At 43.8% G+C, this 22,785-nt stretch overlaps 1 protein-coding gene across 2 annotated transcripts in view; it reads left to right on the top strand.

The window, feature by feature from the left end:
- Positions 1–22,785, top strand: part of CXADR (CXADR Ig-like cell adhesion molecule) — a 345,157-nt gene that overhangs the window by 225,736 nt on the left and 96,636 nt on the right. For both annotated transcript variants that reach the window (XM_069204105.1, XM_069204106.1), the window contains exon 6: positions 6,219–6,357. In XM_069204105.1, the coding sequence (XP_069060206.1) occupies positions 6,219–6,357 (139 nt within the window). The remainder of the gene's footprint in view (positions 1–6,218; positions 6,358–22,785) is intronic.

Here is a 22,785-nt window from a genome sequence, read left to right as displayed (position 1 = left end):
ATAGGGACCAGATTTTAGGATTTCAATCTCCAAATCAGTAATGGAAACTGAGACAAAAATAGCTAGGCCCCCTTCCTCCTTCCAGCCAAGAATGGAGTTGCAGGGACGTAATATGATTAAAAACCATCTATAAACAGGTTCAAGCGCCCAAGTTTCCGGACAACAAATTACACTAAATTTACGTACAAGAGACAACCAATCCTCAAATTGGAGTTTTCAATGTGTCCCCGCAGTATTCCAGGACAGAAGACACAACACCTGACTATTCTTCTTACTTGATGTACCAACCAACCGGGGGGCTGATGTAGGAGTACTGGCAGACTATATGGCTCCTGGCTCTGCCAGACACAAAACCTCAGCTGAGTTACTTCCAGAAGTCAATCATTTTCCAATCTATCAGATAATATGTCAAAACAATTTGCTTTTTATAGGTGGGGTCAAAGAATAAGGCCTATTTAAAGATGATAGATTGCCTTTGTATTCCCGGCCTCTGTATTGACTAAGGGGAGTAAAGGGAGCTTAGGGAGCAGATATCAATAGAAGAAGAATCACAAAACATGGGATTATGGGGTTTAAGGTTGACAATAAAAAGTGAGCACGTATTGGCTCCTTAAAATGTAACACAATACAAAACCCATTTACAGTTTTTCCAATGGTACCCACCCAGTTCACCCCCCTAGCCATATTTATTTTAGAAACAATTTCTGGGTGGCCATCTGCATGTTTTGTTAAACAATGAGAGCATTATTAATAAGACTATGGCAATCCTCAACAATGCCCTCCTTCAAGGGGGTAAGTGCAAATTTGGTAAGTTACTTTTAAAACTGATACTGGCAGATATGAGCTGAGACTGGCCAAACTCGTGCACACCTCCCCTAGGCCCACAGTTCTCTTTTGTTCCAGATACATTTCCCACAACCCTTCCAAGCCGAACACCGGGGGCTTAATTCAGGTTACTTTTATCTGAAATCCCAGGCTGGCTTAAGTTAAAGGCATCATGGTTTTTAGTACTGCAATTTACAAGATTCCTACGAAGTGCTACATCCAGGGCTTCAACTTTCTCCAATAGTGTTTTAAAATGCCCTATCATTTCTTCCTTAAAAACAGATAAAAATGTTTCTACCCAATTAATTATAGATTCACTTCATACTTATAACATCTTTAGCAGCATCCCGAAGTGATTCACAAGGGTGTTGGCATCTCATAAACCAGATACAGTATTGTCTCCATCAGCCCCATTTACTGGACTGTTAACTGTTTTACCATTACATATCATATTGTGGACTGGTTTTTGAGTGGTCCCTGGTCTTTCCCCCTCCACTCGTTTTCTCTTGGTTGGTGGCACGACTTTTGGGTCTCAGAACATAATGGGATTTCAGTGATATCGGTGGTTATCTCTAGAGCTACAAAGGAATTACCTTTCCTATGTTCATTTTGTTTAGCACTTTGACGTTTTTGTAACTTTCTTAATTGATACACTAGCTTTAACAAGACAAATCTAATAGTGCCTTCTTGAATACTCTGACCTAAATGTAATGGAGGAGACACAGATAATTTTTTGTACAGCCTCAATGCGATCCTCTACTATTTGTAGTTCTGTAGAAATGGCTGATGAGAGATAATTACTAATCAAAGGAGTAGTATGTTAATCCTTCTCCCATCCTTTTAAAGCCTGGGAGCTTTTCTTCCCCATGGTACAAGTGTTAATCCCCCCCATTCAATAACTTTAAAACAAAAAAAATCAACTCAAACCGTAAGAAGAGGACAGTGAAATGTTAAATCTAGGTTGGGCTCCTGTGTGCATGTGACCAAGTGAAGACCAAAAAAGCAAGAGAGCGGGCCCAGCCTCGTTCAGCTGCAGACGGGCCTGTTCTTGGCCCGGACAAGTCACACCCAGCGATGATGAAAGCAGCAGTTTAGAGCGCACGGAACCGCTGGCGGAGAACAGGTGGTTGTAATCTCACTGGGCTGCCTCCTGGGGACTTGTGCACTCTGTTCAAGTGAGTCCCCCTTCAGCAGGCTAATAATGTGCGTCCCGCACCGCAGTGGTTAAAGCAGCACTTTATAGCGCACAGAGCGGCCGGTGGTGAACAAGTGGTTGTAATCGCATAGGGCCACCTCCTTGGGCCCAGTGCACTCAGGTCAAGCGAGTCCCCCTTCAGAAGTCCGGTAATGCGCTTCCAGTGTCGCGATGGTGAAGGCAGAGCTTTATAGCACACAGAACAGCCAGTGTAGAACAGGCGTTTGTAATCCCACAGGGCTGCCTCCTTGGGCCCCGTACATTCTGGTCAAGCAAGCCCCCCTTCAGCAGACTGGTAATGCGCGTTCCGCACCAGTGACTGCAGCGTTTCATAGCGCACAGAATGGCTGGTGGAGAACAGGTGTTTGTAATCCCACAGGGCTGCCTCCTAGGGCCCTCTCCACTCTGGTCAAGCGAGTCCCCCTTCAACAGGAAAGCGTGTCTCCAATCATAAACTCATATTGGTCTTTGAAGTGTAAGATAGTTCAAGGACTACCCAGGAAGTTCAGCTGTCGTTGCGATGAATGTCAGGCCTCCAACCTCCTGTCAGAAGCTGCAAACCCAGTGCAATAAAAGAAAATGGAGTACGTTTGAAGGACCTCCTAGGCCCCCTTAACATTATTTGATGCGAGGCCTTACCGAGGGGGACAATTTCATGTATATTTTAGTTTTCTGATTTTTATCCCCCCTTCATGTTTGCAGGCTAGTTTTCCATGCCATGGACTCAGCACACCTTTAATGGCACAGGCTGCAAACTCACCCCAACCTAGGTGGTGCCTGTATTTCATGGTCTAGTTGTGAGGGTCACGGAATAATGGAATTCATCTTAGGTTTATAGAGTCCGTGACCTTGTTGTTGGGATTATGAATTATTGACACCATCTTGGGTATTTGGAGTCTGGAGCATAGAAAGATAGTCCAGATTACTGCGCACAGCAAATTTTGGCGAGACTAATTGAGCATGACACCAAGTGGCCTGTGGCTTAGGGCATGCCCACCCTGTCCATTTTTGACTTATCTGTTTTTTAGTGGGGTGGGATAGACACATTCTATTGCTGCTTGTCATTCAGCACCATCAGGTTCAGAGCCTCAGTTCTTTTGCCTCTGGATCCAAAATGTATGATAGGGAGCAACATGCTCCCTAGCCTAATGGGCGAACCATTTGTTTTAATTTAGATCACAAGCCTCTGTGGGCTCAAATGGCCAAGCTTTACAAACTAGTTAACCATTTAAAACTCCCTGGTTACTTTTTGGAAACAATAACTTCTTAAATTCTACTGAATAGATTTATATCAAATCACTAAGAGCAAGCTTTTGACTAAAGCTCTGCTTTCATGCCACGTTTGGCATAAATCCATTCAGTGGTAATGTGAATAGTGGTATCATGGATAATGTGATCTGTGATGTAATTTCAAGTGATGTGATAGCTGTAGTCATTAGCAATGCATGATAGGGATACAAACTATAGCTAGTTGGCTAATGTAAAACTGGCATATTTCAGTGTTTTTTTTTTTTTTTTAATTAAAAGTTCTCTTTTCAGTACCTAGCTAAAATGCCACTTTAACGTCTTTGTTTTTTTTGTTTTTGTTTTTTTAAACTCCATTTCTAAGAGTTGTTGGTCGTATTCCAAACTGGCCTAGTGGCCAATACTGCGCAGGCAGCCATCCACTGCTGAGCACAAAGTTTATCCGTTAACTATTTTTACCTCGTTTAAAAATACATTATGCCTCCAGTATTAAAACTCTGTTCCTCCTCCTCACATTTTTAACCTGCTGGTGTCATACCTGCACTAACATCTCAATGCTCAGTTACTTTAGCTTGCTTCCCAGGAAAGGTTCTAAATTCAACAGCCCGTATTCCATCAAAATGGCATCAGAAGTGCATAATATATTTTGCTAAATACAAAATGTTGGCACTCGAATTGTTAGAACTGTGGTGAAGCTTCAATTGATCACTAGGGATTTACCTGACTGACTGTTGCTGATGTTGATAGTATATTTCACTCTGCAAGTCTGAATGGTTTACTGACATGGATGAGGAAGGTAAAGGAGAAATCTTAACAATTGTCACCTAATTTTAGCTTTTTAGTGTCGTAGTTGGACTCTTGCTGTTGCCAAGACTGCTGGTTTAGGGACGACAGCACGTTTGTTTGTAGGCGACTAGTCCTATCTTACGACAAGTCACAACTGCCGGCTCACAAGCAGTACCTCACCAAAAACCCAAACATATAAAAGGTGATTTGTGTCAGCCTTCAGGTATGGACTCGAGTGCGACATCTCAGGGGAGTCATGGTTAACGTGATGTCACGGACACATGAGCAACAAGTCTCGTTCACACACAGGCAATGAAGGAGATGCAGTAAAGCTTTGAATATTTTTTACTAACAAGTTTGCAATCTACTTAAATTGCATGGGCTGCAGTGATTAGGATAATGATCAATGCAAGAAATAGAATTGTAAAAAGTCATTAATACAAAGACCCCACCATCTTGCAATAACATAAGATGTAAAGTAGGTGTGAAATAAAACATAATACCCTAGTATGATGAACCTAATATCTAACCTAAAGTGAGCTAGGTGTGTTAAACTTAATCTGCCAGTACCATGTCAATGAGAAGAGCTCCTCAACCCGTGTTACCTTGGAATGAGGTCTCTAGCTCCGACTCTATGGTGAAACAAAGTCCGGGTCTGCATCAAGGAGACATGTAGCATAGATAGTGTTCATGGCATCTGGTAGGAATCCCTTCTAATGATCTTGTCTGTGTGAACTGTATTTATACAAATCTTGTAGGACCCCTGACGTAGGTATGTTACAAAACAATAGATAAGAAGGCATGCTTTCGGCAGCAATTACATAAACAATTCCCTGAAAAGGTACATTTACTGAAAGTGAAAAAGTGGGAAAGTACGGTATGTGAATACCTACGTATCTTTGACGCTGATGGTGACGCCTTTACAAAGTGGCACTGATAACGTGAAACTAAAATATCTTCTTTACTACAAACATAGCAGCCATCTTGGAAGAATTCATTAAATAAATGTGCTAAAACCGAGGAAGCTAAGTAGGTTAAAAGCCACTAGGTGACAGAGGCCTGCAAGCCAGAAGACTAAGCTAAACTCCTGAGTACCATTAAAACTAAATAGGATCCACTACACTACAGCACAACCTGTATTTCAATGACAAAATGAAACCCTTCATTTTGTTCATTTCACAACTTTGATTCCATCAAGATGGAGTTCAGGTGAGCTACAGTTTTGTCATAAATACAAATTTTAGCACGCTGTTTGTTCATCATAACACGGAAATGAGACTGCAGTAGAAAACTGGGAAACAACCAGTAAAGCAATAAGGATTTACCCAACCCCCTTTAAAGTGGCCAACCAGAAGCTATTTGGACACCAGTGTCTGAGAGCATATTTTCCAACAGAAGTTAAAATGGTCTTGAGGACACCCTCTGTTTTTTCTTTACCTCTGTTGATGGATCTGCTCCAAACTTTACACGAAGGAGACAAAGTTGGATAGGCGTTTTTAGTTTTAAAGAAAGTTTATTACTATTTTAATGGTGTCAGTTATTAAGAAAACAAAAAATCCTTTTTGGGTTGAAACTATCATTAGAACTACTCTGTTGTTATCACTGCTAGAGAAATGTGTTTATTATGTAGCCCAACAGTTTTTTGTTTTTTTTAATTTATTTTACCACTAGATCCTCTACCAATTTGCTATAAAGTTTGGGGGGAGGGAATTGAGACCTGGGAGAGGGTGTTGAGTGGGGCGGGTATCCCTACCTGCCCCCTATATATATATATTTTTTAAAATTCTTATTGTAGGGCAGGAGGCTGAGACCTAGAAAGTGTGCTGCCACCTCTTTGTTGATGTGATGGGTGCTGGCCAATCAGATCTCAGCTTTAAATCTGTTGGGTCCGTGGATCCTCCACAGCCTGATATACTCATAAATTTATATCAGGCTGCAGAGGCTCTACATTTGCTAAATAGAAGTTGAAATGGAGGTTAACCACACGAAAGGGGTCTGAAAAGGTTGTTGAAGGCTAGAAAAGAAGGTAAGTCTATTGAGCATCAAGCACTATTGCAATAAGAGGAGTTGAGGAATGTAACACTGGCTTTAAAACATTTGAGTTTGTTTTAACTCACCATGATGAGACAGTATACATTAACTATGTATCCTTATTTGTTTATATCAGCGTCAAATGTTGCTGGTACAATTGCTGGAGCAGTTATTGGAACCCTCCTTGCTTTGTTGTTGGTGGCACTTATCATCTTTTGCTGCTGTAGGAAACAGAAAGAGAAGAAATATGAAAAGGAAGTGCATCATGAAATCAGGTAATGTTTATCGTTGAAGCTACTATGACAAAGCAATGTGTAATTGAATACATATTTATCTTGCCAATAAAGCAATTTTGAAAGCTGTAGAAAAAGTATTGCTACGATGTTTGTGGATAAAATGTAATAAAATAAAATCAAGCTAATAGAGTCAACTAAACCCCCTTCTGTAGGAATCCGATGGTAAAGTTATTTTCAAGAAGGCATTTTTAAGTTTTTCGAATGATGTGCTTTGATTTCCTGGTATTTTGTTTATCGGTCAAAATGACGAGCATAGTCTAGTCTTGCTAATCAGTAACCAATTCAATCTTTTAATTTTCACCCAAATGTGTACTCATTCAACCTCCTACCTTGCCTCATTCATTTTACCTTCCTCTACTTCTGTTCCTTTCTAGCCTCTGCACTTTCTCTCCTTCTGTTACCTGCTCCCCTTTAATTCCATCCTCTTTGTCCACTTCATAGCCTACTCACCATTCCAGAACTCTAACTTCATGGCATAGTATCATTCTACACCATATATCTCGGTTCCCCAATGGTATGCAAGACCTAACTCCATACAGCAATAACTTTGACAGCATCAGCACCATATTTACTCATATCACCCCAGTATCACTCCACACCTTCTTGCATTGTATCCTGCTGCCTGAACACCATAATTGTAGTTAACATTCCGTATTGCCATACAGTCCATAGTAAAATCTATTTTGAAGACCTGATGATCCTGTGCATTCATGAGTCCCTCAGATAACTTACATGAAAGCCCTGAGCATAACTCAGGACATTACACTGTAACAACACACGACTTCTATCACAATAAATACACAATACAATCCTCGCCTACCCTCCACACCATCTGAAGGACAAGATATCTGAAATAGGGTAGCGGGGTGCACTGAAGTGTTAGCAGTGATTCTGACCGATTACTGAGACTCAACAAATAAACCAAGGCATAATGTAGTCCGAATATTGTGACTCAAAAGGAGAGCTAACAATACAGCATATGGACTGAACACAAAATATTAGATTGTGTAAGAAAGTGTCTCTTTGTATGATCACCCCCCCAAATTTCTGGACACACACTGCAGTTTTTTTCATCTCTGAAGTGCACTGGATTCTGCTGACCAGGCCCCACTGCATGTGCGATGGCTCTTCAAAGTGTATGTAGGATTGGCTAATGCCTGATTGCCACAGTTAACCTAGCTATAAGTACCTAGTGAAGAGACCCCAAGGCTAGTAATTTAAATGTCACTAGGGGACTGCAACAGTTATTGTGCCTCCATGAAGTGATAAGTGAAGGCAGTGTTCTGCGGTTGCAGCCTAGTTGAACAGCTTTTCATCTGTCAACATGACATAGCAAAATAAATCCTTTTGGCAAGTTAAAACCTTCCTTTTTAATATTTAGAAGTGTAATGAAATGCCTCCTTGGCATGGTTATCCCCTGACTTTTTGCCTTTGCTGATGCTAAGTTTTGATTTGAAAGTGTGCTGAGGCCTGCTAACCAGGCCCCAGCACCAGTGTTCTTTCCATAACCTGTACTTTTGTTTCCACAATTGGCACACCCTGGCATCCAGGTAAGTCCCTTGTAACTGGTACCCCTGGTACCAAGGGCCCTGATGCCAGGGAAGGTCTCTAAGGGCTGCAGCATATCTTATGCCACCCTGGGGACCCCTCACTCAGCACAGACACACTGCTTGCCAGCTTGTGTGTGCTGGTGAGGACAAAACGAGTAAGTCAACATGGCACTCCCCTCAGGGTGCCATGCCAACCTCACACTGCCTATGCAGTATAGATAAGTCACCCCTCTAGCAGGCCTTACAGCCCTAAGGCAGGGTGCACTATACCATAGGTGAGGGCACCAGTGCATGAGCACTGTGCCCCTACAGTGTCTAAGCAAAACCTTAGACATTGTAAGTGCAGGGTAGCCATAAGAGTATATGGTCTTGGAGTCTGTCATGCACGAACTCCACAGCACCATAATGGCTACACTGAAAACTGGGAAGTTTGGTATCAAACTTCTCAGCACAATAAATGCACACTGATGCCAGTGTACATTTTATTGTAACATACACCCCAGAGGGCACCTTAGAGGTGCCCCCTGAAACCTTAACCAACTATCCGTGTAGGCTGACTGGTTTTAGCAGCCTGCCACACTCGAGACATGTTGCTGGCCACATGGGGAGAGTGCCTTTGTCACTCTGTGGCTAGTAACACAGCCTGCACTGGGTGGAGATGGTTATCACCTCCCCCTTGCAGGAGCTGTAACACCTGGCGGTGAGCCTCAAAGGCTCACCCCCTTTGTTACAGCACCACATGTCACTCCAGCTAGTGGAGTTTCCCGCCCCCCTCCGGCCATGGCCCCACTTTTGGCGGCAAGGCCAGAGGGGATAATGAGAAAAACAAGGAGTCGTCACTGGCCAGTCAGGACAGCCCCTAAGGTGTCCTGAGCTGAGGTGACTCTGACATTTAGAAATCCTCCATCTTGCAGATGGAGGATTCCCCCAATAGGGATAGGAATGTGACCCCCTCCCCTTGGGAGGAGACACAAGGAGGGTGTACCCACCCTCAGGGCTAGTAGCCATTGGCTACTAACCCCCCAGGCCTAAACACGCCCTTAAATTTAGTATTTAAGGGCTCCCCAGAACCTAGGAACTCAGATTCCTGCAACCTAAGAAGAAGAGGACTGCTAAGTTGAAAAACCCTGCAGAGAAGACGGAGACACCAACTGCTTTGGCCCCAGCTCTACCGGCCTGTCTCCCCACTTCTAAAGACACTGCTCCAGCGACGCTTTCCCCAGGGACCAGCGACCTCTGAATCCTCAGAGAACTGCCCTGCTCTAGAAGGACCAAGAACTCCTGAGGACAGCGGCTCTGTTCACCCAAGACTGCAACTTTGTTACAAAGGAGCAACTTTAAAACAACTTGCGTTTCCCACCGGAAGCGTGAGACTTGCTACTCCCTGAGGACTCCCTGGCGACTGCGAGACCGTGAGTAGCCAGAGTTGAGCCCCCACAGCGACGCCAGCAGAGGGAATCCCGAGGCTCCCCCTGACCGAGACTGCCTGTTCCTCAGATCCCGACGCCTGGTAAAGACTCTGCACCCGCAGCCCCTAGGACCTGAAGGATCCGAACTCCAGTGCAGGAGTGACCCCCAGGAGGCCGTCTCCCTTGTCCAGGTGGTGGCTACCCAGAGGAGCCCCCCCTTGCCTGCCTGCATCGCTGAAGAGACCCCTTGGTCTCCCATTGAAACCTATTGAAAACCCGACGTGTGTTGGCACACTGCACCCGGCTGCCCCGTGCTGCTGAGGGTGTACTTTCTGTGCTGACTTGTTCCCCCCCCCCCCCCCCCCCCCCCCCCACAAGTGCCCTACAAAACCCCCCTGGTCTGCCCTCCGAAGATGCGGGTACTTACCTGCTGACAGACTGGAACCGGGGCACCCCCTTCTCCATTGAAGCCTATGCGTTTTGGGCACCACTTTGACCTCTGCACCTGACCGGCCCTGAGCTGCTGGTGTGGTAACTTTGGGGTTGCTCTGAACCCCCAACGGTGGGCTACCTTGGACCCGAACTTGAACCCCGTAGGTGGTTTACTTACCCGCAAAAACTAACTCTTACTCCCCCCCCCCCCCCCCCCCCAGGAACTGTTGAAAATTGCACTAAGTGTCTAGTTTTAAAATAGCTATATGTGATATATGTGAAAACTGTGTATGCTATTTTGATTATTCAAAGTTTCTAAAGTACCTACCTGCAATACCTTTCATTTGAAGTATTACATGTAAAATTTTAACCTGTGATTCTTGAAATAAACTAAGAAAATATATTTTTCTATACAAAAACCTATTGGCCTGGAATTGTCTTTGAGTGTGTGTTCATTTATTGCCTCTGTGTGTACAACATATGCTTAACACTACTCCTTTGAGAAGCCTACTGCTCGACCACACTACCACAAAATAGAGCATTAGTATTATCTCTTTTTGCCACTATCTTACCTCTAAGGGGAACCCTTGGACTCTGTGCATACTATTCCTTATTTTGAAATAGTGCATACAGAGCCAACTTCCTTCAATACGTCACCCTTAGGGAAGGCTTTAGTAACCCACAGAGCAGGCTGCTCATTATTATTAAAAAGGAGTATGTGTTTCTTTTATGTTTTACTTGTCGTGGCAGTGAAAACTCATACATGTAGTTTCACTGTAGCAAGGTCGGTAGTTACATTGGCTACATAGGGATTCACTAGCCCAACCCCTAAGTAATTCTATTTGAGACCACCAAATATAGTACTTCAAGGTATCAAATTAATTGTTACACTAAAAATGACTCCTTGTTATTTAAAGTAACTGTTAATAGTAAGGTGACTTTAAAAAATCATCCCTTTTTTGCCCCAGAGTTGTAGTAGCAGTTTGATTAACAGCATTTGTCATGTGAGACAGGCTGCAGCAGTCTTGCCAGTAGGTATGAAGCGCTCCCAGGAGTGGTAAAAAAAAAAAAAAAGGCTGATGTTTGCAGTAGGTGTGAACTCTCCAACAAGAAGGCCAGCGGTTGTGGCCACAGATGGCCCAGCTTCAGTGAGGTAGCTGCCTCTGTTATGCACATGAACGTCACTGCAGTCTGCCCTTTCTTTTGTGTGGGTAGACAGGCTGACGTTTCTTCCACAGCTGGAAAATCCATTGCTGGACTTGTTTTCCAGGAGGGGTGGCTCATTGTAAGGGGCCCCAAAAGCTTGGATTTGGGCAGAGACCCGCACTGTGGGATTTAGTGCCAATCCCACAGGAAATTATGTAAAAGTGGGTAGGGTTGCCTTGTGGGAACTGTAGGTCTATTGACTAGGGAGTCTTCCCCTCCCACAAACTTGAAATTCACATACATGTCATCCCTGGCTACCAGCCTCATAACAATAACTTGGGAAGAACAGAAGGACTGCACCTGTGGACCTCAGAAAGAGAGGCTATACACCAAGGAAGACTATACCTGCTGAACGAAGATGGGACATCGAAAAAAGAAGGGCTACTCCTGCTGTTGAAAACATGGCAAAAGTCCCCTCCGGCTGGAGCTACTTGTGCCATGGATCAGTGAGTGGACTCCAAGGCCTGTTTGGCTAGACTCCTGTTAAGTATCAGGGGCACAAAAGATAAAGAAGCCCTTGCACCTGCAAAGTGTTCAGCTGACCAGTTTGACTGGATTTGTCCCGGACTCCAGAGGTATAGCTTGTGAGATCGAGCCTCTGCTCCTGAGAGTTGCCTCCCAGGTCCTAGACCCTTGGCTGGTGCTGGAGCGTACTTTCGTGCCACAGAACCCCCATTTGCAAACCCGAAGCCAAAGAAAACATTTTTTTTTCTTTCAACACTGAGTCCAAGGCTCCTAGACTAGCATTTCCTGCTAGTTCATAAGTAGCCTTGAATGGCGCACAAAAGCTTTTTACCAGACTGTTGTACTTCACATTTCCGTCAACGGATCCGTGCTCCATCAGTCTGGCTGAAACTTTGACTTTGGCCCAAGCTTGTGTTTGAGGCTCATAATGTACCTCTAAGAGATAAAAAGCAGTGATTTGTTTAAAAAAAAAAAAAAAAAAAGCTTGCAAAAATCATACTTCCGGTTCCTTTAATTAGATTTCTGTGTTTTTATTATTATATATATAAGTAAGACGATCAAATATGTATATATAGAGAATTAAAATGGCGGCCAACAGGCCGATGAAGGCAGTTGTGCCGCAACGCGTTACTGCTCTGTGCTGCAGCTAGCCAAGACTGAGCTAAGGTTTAATTTGAAGTAACCTAACTGGACCTTATTCAGCATGGGGATTTTAATAATCCATTTTTCTCACAGATGGTGTGCTTGAATTATTCTTGACTACTCAATTTTACTGAGGACCGCATTTCAGTCCATCATTTTTCACTCCTTTATGAGCAGGGAACAGGTCCATCAGTTCTAACTCGATTGTGATGTTAGACTGGTACCAGGTGTATACAAATCTTGTCTTGGCATGCCCCACAAAGGACTGTCCATACTAAATTTCTGTTCCATGTTCCCTATGAACAGGAACACAAGTAACCGCAAACTGGCTTCATCCCTGGTTGCTAGGGGTCTATCAGCCCCTTGATCATAGTGTAAGGAAAATCACATACTGCAGTCAAGCGACAGCGCTGTTTACTTTCTGACCAATATAATTTTTCAACCTTATACCTTTGTTCAACAGAAGTTAAAAAAAAAAAAAATCTGAATACTGAGCACTACATTACAACTACTGTTCTGCACCCTAATGGGGACAGAACTATTTAGTTTCCGAACTTACGTTCAGTTATGATCCTAGTTCTAAACAGACTCCGAAATACTACTTCACCTGGCACTTTAACACTGCCAAGTGGCCATATAGTTTACAGGCACTGCTTTGTTAAGAAATGGCACACAAAATAACATTTGTATGTCCCATCTTTAATTTTGAGACGTTAAAGAACAAATGCTTGGGTGGGCATGACTAGTGGTCGAATTAAGCAATAGGAGTGCAACTCTAGGCTCCTTAAAAGTAGGGTTGAGACTCTGCTGTATCCAGTTAACTAGTCAAACCACTTGTATTATCTGTTTGTTTGGGTATCCATCTCACCTCATAATCTCTCTGGCTGTGTAGTGCTTATCAGTCCTTTCATTTATTTATAATTTCTGTATGAGTGGGATATGTCACTTCAACCTGACCATAGACACTAGATTGAAGCAGCAAAGCAGAAGGTACAGTTTTTTGCTCTGATGTTATTTGGCAAATCCACTGGGCACATTTACTTCCCTCGAAGATGCACATTTTTATGTAGGTTACTACTTCAGAGTTATTAAAGGGGAGGGTACCAAGGGATTAATGGCAGAGTAAAGGGCACAGCCCCAATGGGGCTGCCCCTCCAAAACCAGGGACACTCTTGTCCTTCCACGGCCATACAATACCTGTTGGGGTGGAAAATTCTAGGGGTTTCTACCCTGATGGACAGAAACCACCTCCGATCAATGGGCTTCACGCACCATATAGGAGGGGTACTGTTTGGAACTCACTCACATACAACCAAACATTTCGCCCTGCAAACAGGCTATCCCCAGAACATCAGCGTCTGCTCCAGGAGGAGATGCATGTGCTACTCGCCAAAGCGGCAATGGAGCCAGCACCTCTACAGCCATGTGGCATTGAGGCTTACTCCATTGTACTTTTTAATCCCCAAAGAGGGTGCCCCCCCCACCCCCAAGGCCCATTATAGATCTGAGGCCACCTCAACAAATGAATTCTGTCTGAGAACGTCCACATGGTAACACACCAGGATGTAATTCATCTTCTACAGTAAGGCGACTTAATGACCACCCGCAATCTCAAGGATTCCTACTGCCACATACCCATCCACTGCACATCGAAGACACATGTGGCGCATGGTCAGCATTATCGGTTCAAAGTGCTTCCCGTTGGGTCACCACGCCTCCCCAGGAAGTGGACCAAGTGTCTGGCTGTGATAGCCATCCATCTCAGACAGAGCAGCATTCCCACGTTCCCTTACCTGGGCGGTTGGATGGTGAAGAATGCTACGCAGCATCAATTCCTAGTGCACACGCAGACCACCATACAACTCCTTTACAACCTATGTTTCATGATCAGTGCAACCAGATCCCACCTCAACCCCCTCCAAGTGCAGCCCTTCCTCTGGGCCATTCTCTGCTCCTGCGTAAGGAAGGCTTATCCCAGCCTTTGAAGGGTGCAAGCGCTCTACATGCTGCTGCCCCTTTTTCAGCCAGGTTGTCAATTAACAGTCAAGACAGTAATGCACTTACTAGGCATAGTTGCTCACGCCATGTACACTGCACCCGTTACAGCAGTGTACCGTTGCCTTACAATGCAATGGTCTAAGGCAAAGGATTATTGGAATCCTCTAATGTTTATTTGGGGCTGTACTCGTACCTCTCTGCAGTGGTGGACTGCAAACAACCTGTTGAAGGGAGGCCTTTTCTTGACTCAGTCCCACAAAAGACCTTCGCCACATACTCCTCGCTCACTGGATGAGGACTGCATCTACAGGAACTCCACATCCAAGGAGTATGGACACCTGCCCAGTAGAGTCTACACATCAACCACCTATCACTGTAAGCTATCCAGCTGGCCCACAGAGCATTCCGTTCCCTCATCTAGCAGAAGGTAGACTTGGTCCAGAAGGACATTAACACTATCATATTCTGCCTACAGTGACAAGGGACACACACACACACTTCTTTTGTCTGCTTTACCCCAGAGCATTTGGCATTGGGCGATACATCACAGGGTACATCGTTCATTCAGTATATTCCCTGGATTGACAACGATTTGGCAGATCTGCTTAGCAGGACGCATCAACAAGTCCATGAATGGTAACTCCACCCCCAAGTCCTACTGCCGTTCTTCCTTCATCCCCACAGAAAGACTTGTTCACTAATGCTGAAAACACAAAATGCTTAAACTGTGCCTCCAGATTTCCACACCCACAATCTATGGTTGAGTTGGTCAGGGATATTTGCCTCCAACTTCTCCCTTTCATGGTTCAGAAAATGAGGCAGAGATCCCTCAATTTCATCTTAGGAGCTCCAACCTGGGTACGCCAGCCCTTTTTCACCACCCTGCTCGAACTGTCCATAGTCTCTCACAAGAAGCTCTCCAACTGGCCAGAATGTCTCTCTAAAAATCAAGGCACTCTCAGGCATCCCAACCCCCAACAGCTCAATTTTGCCATTTGGCTCCTGGAGTCTTAGAATTCGGATGCCTTAACTTTCCTCACAGTACATGAATATCTTGAAAGGAAGTACGCAGGCTCAGAACGAGGGCCTCCTTTGCAGCTAAGTGGAAGTGGTTCGTTCATTGTCTCCTTTGACACATCGATCCTGTCCGCTCCTGTGCAGAACATGGTCTGTTATCCTTTCCACCTGCAGAAGTCAGGACTTGCCTACATTTCTATAAGACTCCATTTAGCTGCTTTGGCAGCCTCACTTCAAATTAGACAGCACACTTCACTTTTTAGAATCCCTGCCAATTAAGGATTATATGGAAGAAATCAACTGTTTATCCCACCACGGATGCCTCCGGCACCTGTGTGCAATCTCAACACAGTCCTCATTATTTTAATGGGACCACCTTTTGTGCCACTTCATTTTTCCCCATTGCAGTTTTCTTTCCTGGAAGGTTGCTTACCTTGTACCCTTAGGCATGTCGGTGAAATACATGCTGTAATCTTGGAAGAACCTTTCTTCCAGGTGCACCTTATTAGAGTGGTCCCAAGAACCAACCCTAAATTCCTACCCAGGGTAGTTTCTAGCTTTCATTGCAGCCAAACAGTAGAACTATTGGTGTTCTCCCCACGTACAGAGTCAGTAGCGAAAGGCGGTTTGCATAACTTGGATGTCAAAAGTGCACTTATGGATGCATTGACAGAACCAAACCCTTTCGTAAAACACAACTGCTCTTTGTGTCTTTTTCCAAAACCACACAAGGGACATGCTATTTTTAAAGCAGACATTGCACGTTGGCTTGTGAGGTGCATCGGACCCGTTATGCTAAAGCAAAAAGACCCCTGCCCATCCCTTCCAGGCCACACGTCACTCGCAAGAAAGGGTCTTCGGTGTCTTTCTTGGGTAACATCCCTCTAGCGGACATCTGTAAGGCAGCTACAAGGTCCATCCCTCATAGTTTACTAAACATTATTGTGTGGATGTCTTATCCCCCTAATGTTGCCAGGATGTCCTGGGTACACTTTTCAAATCTTCTGCAACATCCTCAGGCTAAGTCACTGCTTTTAGGAGTACTGCTTTACCGCCTATGCATATCATGTATATCTACTGCTACACATGACACAGTGGAAAATGTTACCCTGTAAACATGAGTTTGTAGCATATGGTGCTGTAGATTCACATGCATCCACCCCGGTCACCTGTGGTTGTCGCAGATGGTGATATCATTTTACCTTTACTTCCCATGATCATCTCTACTGTATTTTCTATGCTCCTTCTACATTTTCACCCATTGTGTGGGGGGTGTGGGGAAACAATCCAACAATGGAGCCAATGCTCATGCACATTACCAAGGATGGGTGGAGTCACTATACCTCGTGACTCAAAGACTTATTCAAACAAAAAAACAAGTTTTACACGTCCAGGCCCAACACTAGACGGCAGGAGTATGCACAGCATGTGAATCTACAGCACTACATGCCACAAACAGATGCTTACAGGGTAAGTGACATTTTCCTTTTGCGTAACATTGTACAGGTGAGTGTGAAAGTGCAGCTCATGAGTCAAAATTGTCAGGCTTCAGTACTATGATACTATAAGTACTTTGCTGTTGATGCAGACTCCTAAAACACAGGTATCCAGGTAGTCTACCAGCATTACATTTGTAATTTCTATCAAGCAAGTTGTTTTGAAGCACCCAAAGATATGGACTGTGACTTAATCTTTTCAACATCCACTTCAAGAGATTTATTATTAGGCAAGTTAATTTAAATGTAGAGTTTCATTTTCATTCTAATTGATGATCTTAAAATCAGCATTTGCTTTATCTGATCATGTCTAATATTGCAACAAGGCATAAGTAAAAGCGACTGACCAAAATATCCCTGTTGGCACTGAATTGCTCAATCTACTGCAAATCTTAAGGGGTATTATAGGAGATTGTTTGAAAGGTATAGAACATTATTTTTATTCTTGGTTTTTACATTTCATGAGGATCAGTGTGGAAATAGGTAAATAACTGTTGATGTATTGCAGTTATGCATGTTTTCCGTCAGATGCCTCTGCCATTGACAACAGTCTAAACCTGGCAATTAATTGCTATAACTTAGGAGCCATTGATAAAGCTTGTTACACACTTGCTATGTCATAAGGCCCAACCAGGCAAAGCTGACAACATTCTCTGAGTTCCTACTTGTCTGCTTTGATTGAAAGCAGGAAGCACAGGGGCAAGAGGGAGAAAAGACAAGGAGGTGGGTGAGGTTGGTTAAGGATCGCAGGCAAGGTATTTTTTCAATATAAACAAACAGTGTGGAGGAAATAAGGTACATTAATTGTGTTTCTATAGTTATTTACTGTTCGATCGTCTGTATTGTAACCTGTGCAGGGAATTCCTCCTTATGGAATAGGTGGTCTCACACACACTTAATAGTGTCATGCTTCATCATAGACCACCTATCCCCACCCTAGTAGGACAGTGCCACCAGGGCGGACTTGACCTCCCAATGAAAACATCCAGAGGGAGTGCTTGGATAAAATATTCTAAATAATGAAGGGATCCAGTTGAATTAAAATTACCTACCGGACAACCAGTATTTTTACACCTTTAATAGTGGTGTCTGTTGATAAGGTTAAAAAATATCAAGCAACGATGTAAGTGAGAATAATATCTCACCGCGTCTTACAAAAAGCCAACATTTATTTGCCCACACTACGAGCCTAGCCAGGTCTGGGGCATGGATCCCTAACCAATATTTCAGGATGCAAACTACTCCCTTTTTTTTTTTTTGCTAGAAAGGAATACTTAATGTCCAAACACTTGAGGCTTACCTGGGTGGCAGCAACAAATCTATACCTAATTAAGGAGAGCAACAAAGTGATGAAAAAGCACAAATACTTTTTAAAGTAACATGCACTGCAAACATAATTGGTGAACATGCCTCATGATAAAACACTGCAAAGACAGGTGCCAAACTCCATGCTAAAACAATACAACATGCATGCAAGTCTATATGCATATTTGTGTAGTGCCAAACCATGTTGGCCACTACATCCTGGATGTGGGCTTCTGGTCTGGGGCAGGGATAATGCCCCTTGTAGTCGCACACTGCGGAAGAGACAAGCACTAAGAAAATGCAAGTCCTGAACTAACACCCGTTGCTTAGAACAACTGTCATGTCCTTTGAGGTAAACCCACCAAGGGGTGGATCCTGTTAGGAAAAAACTTTGTGGGAAAAGTCTAATATTCTGTGTATAAAGGCTATGATAAGATAACCCAGAACTCTGAATCGGCAGGGCGGAGGAATGCTGCGCATACTGCCCCCATATACTCCTGTGTAAATATCAATACTAATAATGATGCGCAAGGTGCTCATACTACGTATGTTTAGGCTCCGATAAATGGGTGAAACGGACCCTGCGAACAGGATAGAGGACATAGGTGCACGTTGATCACTGCGGTATGTATGCAGTGGTTATTTGTGATGACCGACAGCCCGCTTGAGGGAAAACTGTAGTAAAACTGTATTGTCAAGAGTGAATGCGGTCTCCGTTATCTGATTATTCATGGTCCTAAAATATTTTAATAAGATGAAAACAAATCAGAATACTTTACGTGTTGATGTGCAAAGGTTATGGTTTCTGAAACCCAATTTTCACAGATTAATACACTATATAGTTTTATCAGTAAAGCTGCAAGTTAGAGGATAGGTTTTTGGACATTTCCTGGAAAGTTACTGTGTAGATGACATTATGGTACCACATCATGGTTTAGTAATATATTTATTAAAATTGACTGTTTAAACAAACTGAGAAACACTCCTACCCTGATGGCAATGTTAGTAAACTAAAAGAAATCCTAGGTTATGTGGGCTAAACCTCATAGGTATGTGGGCTAGATTCTTGTGATGCATGCAGCAACTTTAGTTGACTTAATTAAACAAAGGTTTTTGTTTGTACTGCGGAAATGCTGAGCTCACATTTGAAAGTGCAATGATATGTGAGAATTAAGAAAAAGGCGCCTCTTTAAACTATTTGCCTAGGATCACACAATTTGAGACACGTTTACGGGTCAGGTACATTAATGCTAGGTTGAGTAGATTATTTAAGTTACTTGACCTGCAGGTCTAGTAACATTTTTATGATTTTTCAAGCCTTGTAATAATAACCACAGATAGTTGTACTAAGTACATTAAAAGTACAGTGATTAAACCAAGGTAATCGTCGTGGCCAGGGCAGGGGCCACTGGTGCATGCCGCTCAGCGATGTTTGTAGCTTTATTAGTGAATTGCAGCCTGCTATGAGACTGGCAATGTGTTGTATTATAAAAGTGAGATCTCCATAGAACGAGAGGCTGATGGTGGAATGGTCTCTGTATCCTTCCCCCCCCCCGCCCAAAGAGACTGTCAGAGAGCACATATATGCAAGCACATATCCGCTGCTCCCCACAGACGCTTGTTCTCTGATATAAGCGCCTACATGCGTGCCGGTAACCTATCCTCAGATGCGCGCTGCCGCATCATGGATATGCTGCTGTTTGCAAAGTCTCATAGGAAATGTAGTCCCATGTTTGTCAGTGTATCTTCGTTTATTGCCAGGGACCGCAAGTTTAACATTCGACGCGGGCCGCATCATTGGCATGCTACTATTTGTAGAGGCTAATGAGAAATGAAGTCCCATGCTAGTCAATAGATGTTTGGTTAGCGTCCGGCGTCGCGGGCTCATCATTCGTTTCAACTTCTGAAGCAATTGTGTTTGCTGAAATGTTGATGAACACTAGGTTAATTGTGATGTGAAAAAAGTGTATGTAGAAGAAGATGAAAAGTGCAGTTGTGATAGCATGTCAGTATATCCATGTTATTACTGGTGCTAAACTTAAGAATTCACAAATGGTCCCAGTGGACAAAATGATAGTGTAGTAGTATAATTCTCTCAGAGTGGGGTGAGGTGAACTAGGAGACTAATATTGTCCCTAAAATCATAGTTGATCAAGTAGGGATCAGACAGCCTCTCGTGTTTTGCTACGTTCCCACCTGTCCTCTTTAGTAAGAAAGGCTTTCCTGAGAACACAGTGTGTACCCTACCTTTGTAACGAGGACCATTGTATCTCTTCAATTAGCCCATTTGTGTGTCTGCAGATGCCAAACCCATTGTTGTTCATACTGCAAAAGGAGCGGACTCATATCTGCTCTTGATTGTCTTAATTTATCAATGACATCCCACTCCAGATCATCTGCACTATGATTCTTCAAGATGAAGTGGCTAGTGAGTTTTGTCAAATCTAGTCTACAACGTATAGTACTCCTATGTTCACAAATAAGAGTTCTAAGCCTTCTTGTTGTCATGCCAATATACCTCAGCTTGCAGGGACAATATAAAACGTAAATCACATTTTTTCTGTTAGTTACTGATCTCAGTTCCCAAGGTGTGGGCAGTCCTAAGTCTGTTTTTTTGTAAGTTTGCAAACGCTGCATTTCCCACATGGGGAGTGCCCTGTTGGTGGAGGTAAGTTCCACAAAGTAGATTATCAAGTATTGGATCTTTCATAAATTCACATGCTTGAATCATCCCCGTCGTTGAAGTGGGAGTCCTACGGTACATGAAAAATCAGTGAGTAAAACATTTCCATAGGCTATAATGCTAGCACAATGAGACATGTAGCCTATCGATGTTCTTTTGTAAACAAAAACAAAAAGAACCAAACTTGACTTATGACCAATCAGGCTCCAGCACCCTCTAGAATATTCCCCAGAGAGGCTCATTCCCTCAGATTTTCTACCGCTCGTCGTGTGAAGGAAGTCTCCCTGAGCTCTACTCTGTTTTTTCCTTTCAAGACCATTTTTTCTTCAGAAAATGTCGGATTCTTCCAGAAAAGGCCTTTTCTGCCCTTGTAAGGCCTGTGGCAAGAAGAGGCTGCATGTGGATGATCCACATAAGGACTGTTTATATTGCTTGCATCCTATACATCAGGTAAAAGACTAAGATATGCCCTACCTTCTCTGCGAAGATTCTTAGAGCCAGAGAAGGAAGACTGTTAATATGGTTACAGGCTAAATCCTGTATTTCTGGTCAGGAAAGTGATTCAGAAAGACCTCATAAAAGGTCCAGATCTGTGGACCTGGGGCAGGCTGAGAAATCCAGAAAACACCATAAGCAGGGTACCAAGAACATACAAAGCTCAATTTCATCTGAGCCATCATCTCCTCGTCGCAAAAGGGAGTCCTGTCACCGTTCTCCTTCTTTAGAGCCTTCCACTTCTAGAAAAGGTTCTCTTAAATTCAAGTTGATGACGACACAACCGTCGACGACAGTGACGGTTTCCACAGTCACCATCTCCACGGTCTCGTCGACGTGACAGTTGTCGAAGTCTGTTCTAAAGGCTCCAATACCTTCAGTCAGAGTCACGGATAAGTCGCATCCATCGTTGGAGCCGTCGACAAGAGCTACTCCAGAAAGAGACCTTGTCGTTGAAGGGTACGTCGCCGAGAACATAGACGGCAAGGGCACTGTCGTCGACACCATCGTCGATGAGAGCATAGTCGTTGACACCATCGTCAACGAGACCGTTGCTGGCGGATAAACCGTCAACGACACCAAGCGACGATGCCACTAGTTCCTATCAGTAAAGGCAGCTTGAACCCCATTTCCTCTGGATCTCCCGACACTCAAGCCACAGTGAAAATTACCACAATGTCTAGGTCGACTGTTTACCCGGCAGATACATCACCAAGTAAGGTAACAACCTTACTTCCAAGTCATCTGCTAGACTGGGAGGAGTCAAATGAAGGGCCGTTTGGTGATGCATACAGCCAATCCCAGTTACTTGTCAAGTATCAGGAGGATGAGGATGAGTAAGAACAACAATATCAATCTTATTATACTCATCAAAGACGCTGTTATGAACCTTTACATCAGCCAAGAGACACTGTGCAAATGCCTGCCCCTTTAATTCAGGGCTTGCAGTCTGGTATAGGATTATAAGAGGAGGTTTCCAACCGCAGCGGAGACGCAGCCACCTCTTCCTTCCTCTCCTGCTACTCCAAGGAGTATACCTCCACCTCCAGCAACTCCCAGGCTTACACTACAGTCTCAAATAGCTGCCCCTCCCAGAGAGGAAGTCTCCTCTTCAGAAGATAAAAGGGAAGGAGAGATTTCAACATCCTAACGATGAGTGGGATGAATATTTAGCTTCTACTCCGTCACCACCACCTCCTTGTCCATCAAATTCTCCACCGGAGGATATAGGAGGTTTTCATAATCTAATGGATAGAGTGGCCACACAGTTTCATTTACCAACTTCTGTCTCAGTTGGAATGCTTCCTCCATGACTTTAAAGAACAGGCAAAGTTGGTGAGGGAAATTCCAATCATAGACTTTATTTGGAGTGAAGGCATTAAAATTATGGAGAATCCAGCTACTGTTCCACAAAAGCTGGATAAAAAGTACAAGGCTACACAGGCCTCTCCAGCGTGTTTAACAGGGCATCCAAAGCCAGATTTGGTCATTTCTCAAGCTGCCCAAAGGCGTTCCAAGAATCCATCGACTATATCTACTCCTCCAGATAAGGAAGGCAGGCTCCTGGACAACGTGGGCAAGAGATTCTCGGCCATGGCAACTATAACTGTCCGTGCAGCCAACTCTCTAGCAATTTTGGGTCGCTATGATCGCCAGATGTGGTCTGACATGAACGCCTTCCTAGATCTCATTCCTGAGGACAAACAACC

Source organism: Pleurodeles waltl, chromosome 8 (genome assembly GCF_031143425.1).
Source record: "Pleurodeles waltl isolate 20211129_DDA chromosome 8, aPleWal1.hap1.20221129, whole genome shotgun sequence".
Taxonomy (NCBI): domain Eukaryota; kingdom Metazoa; phylum Chordata; class Amphibia; order Caudata; family Salamandridae; genus Pleurodeles; species Pleurodeles waltl.
Note: the sequence above shows the minus strand (reverse complement) of the source record. Positions and strands in the feature narration are given on the sequence as shown.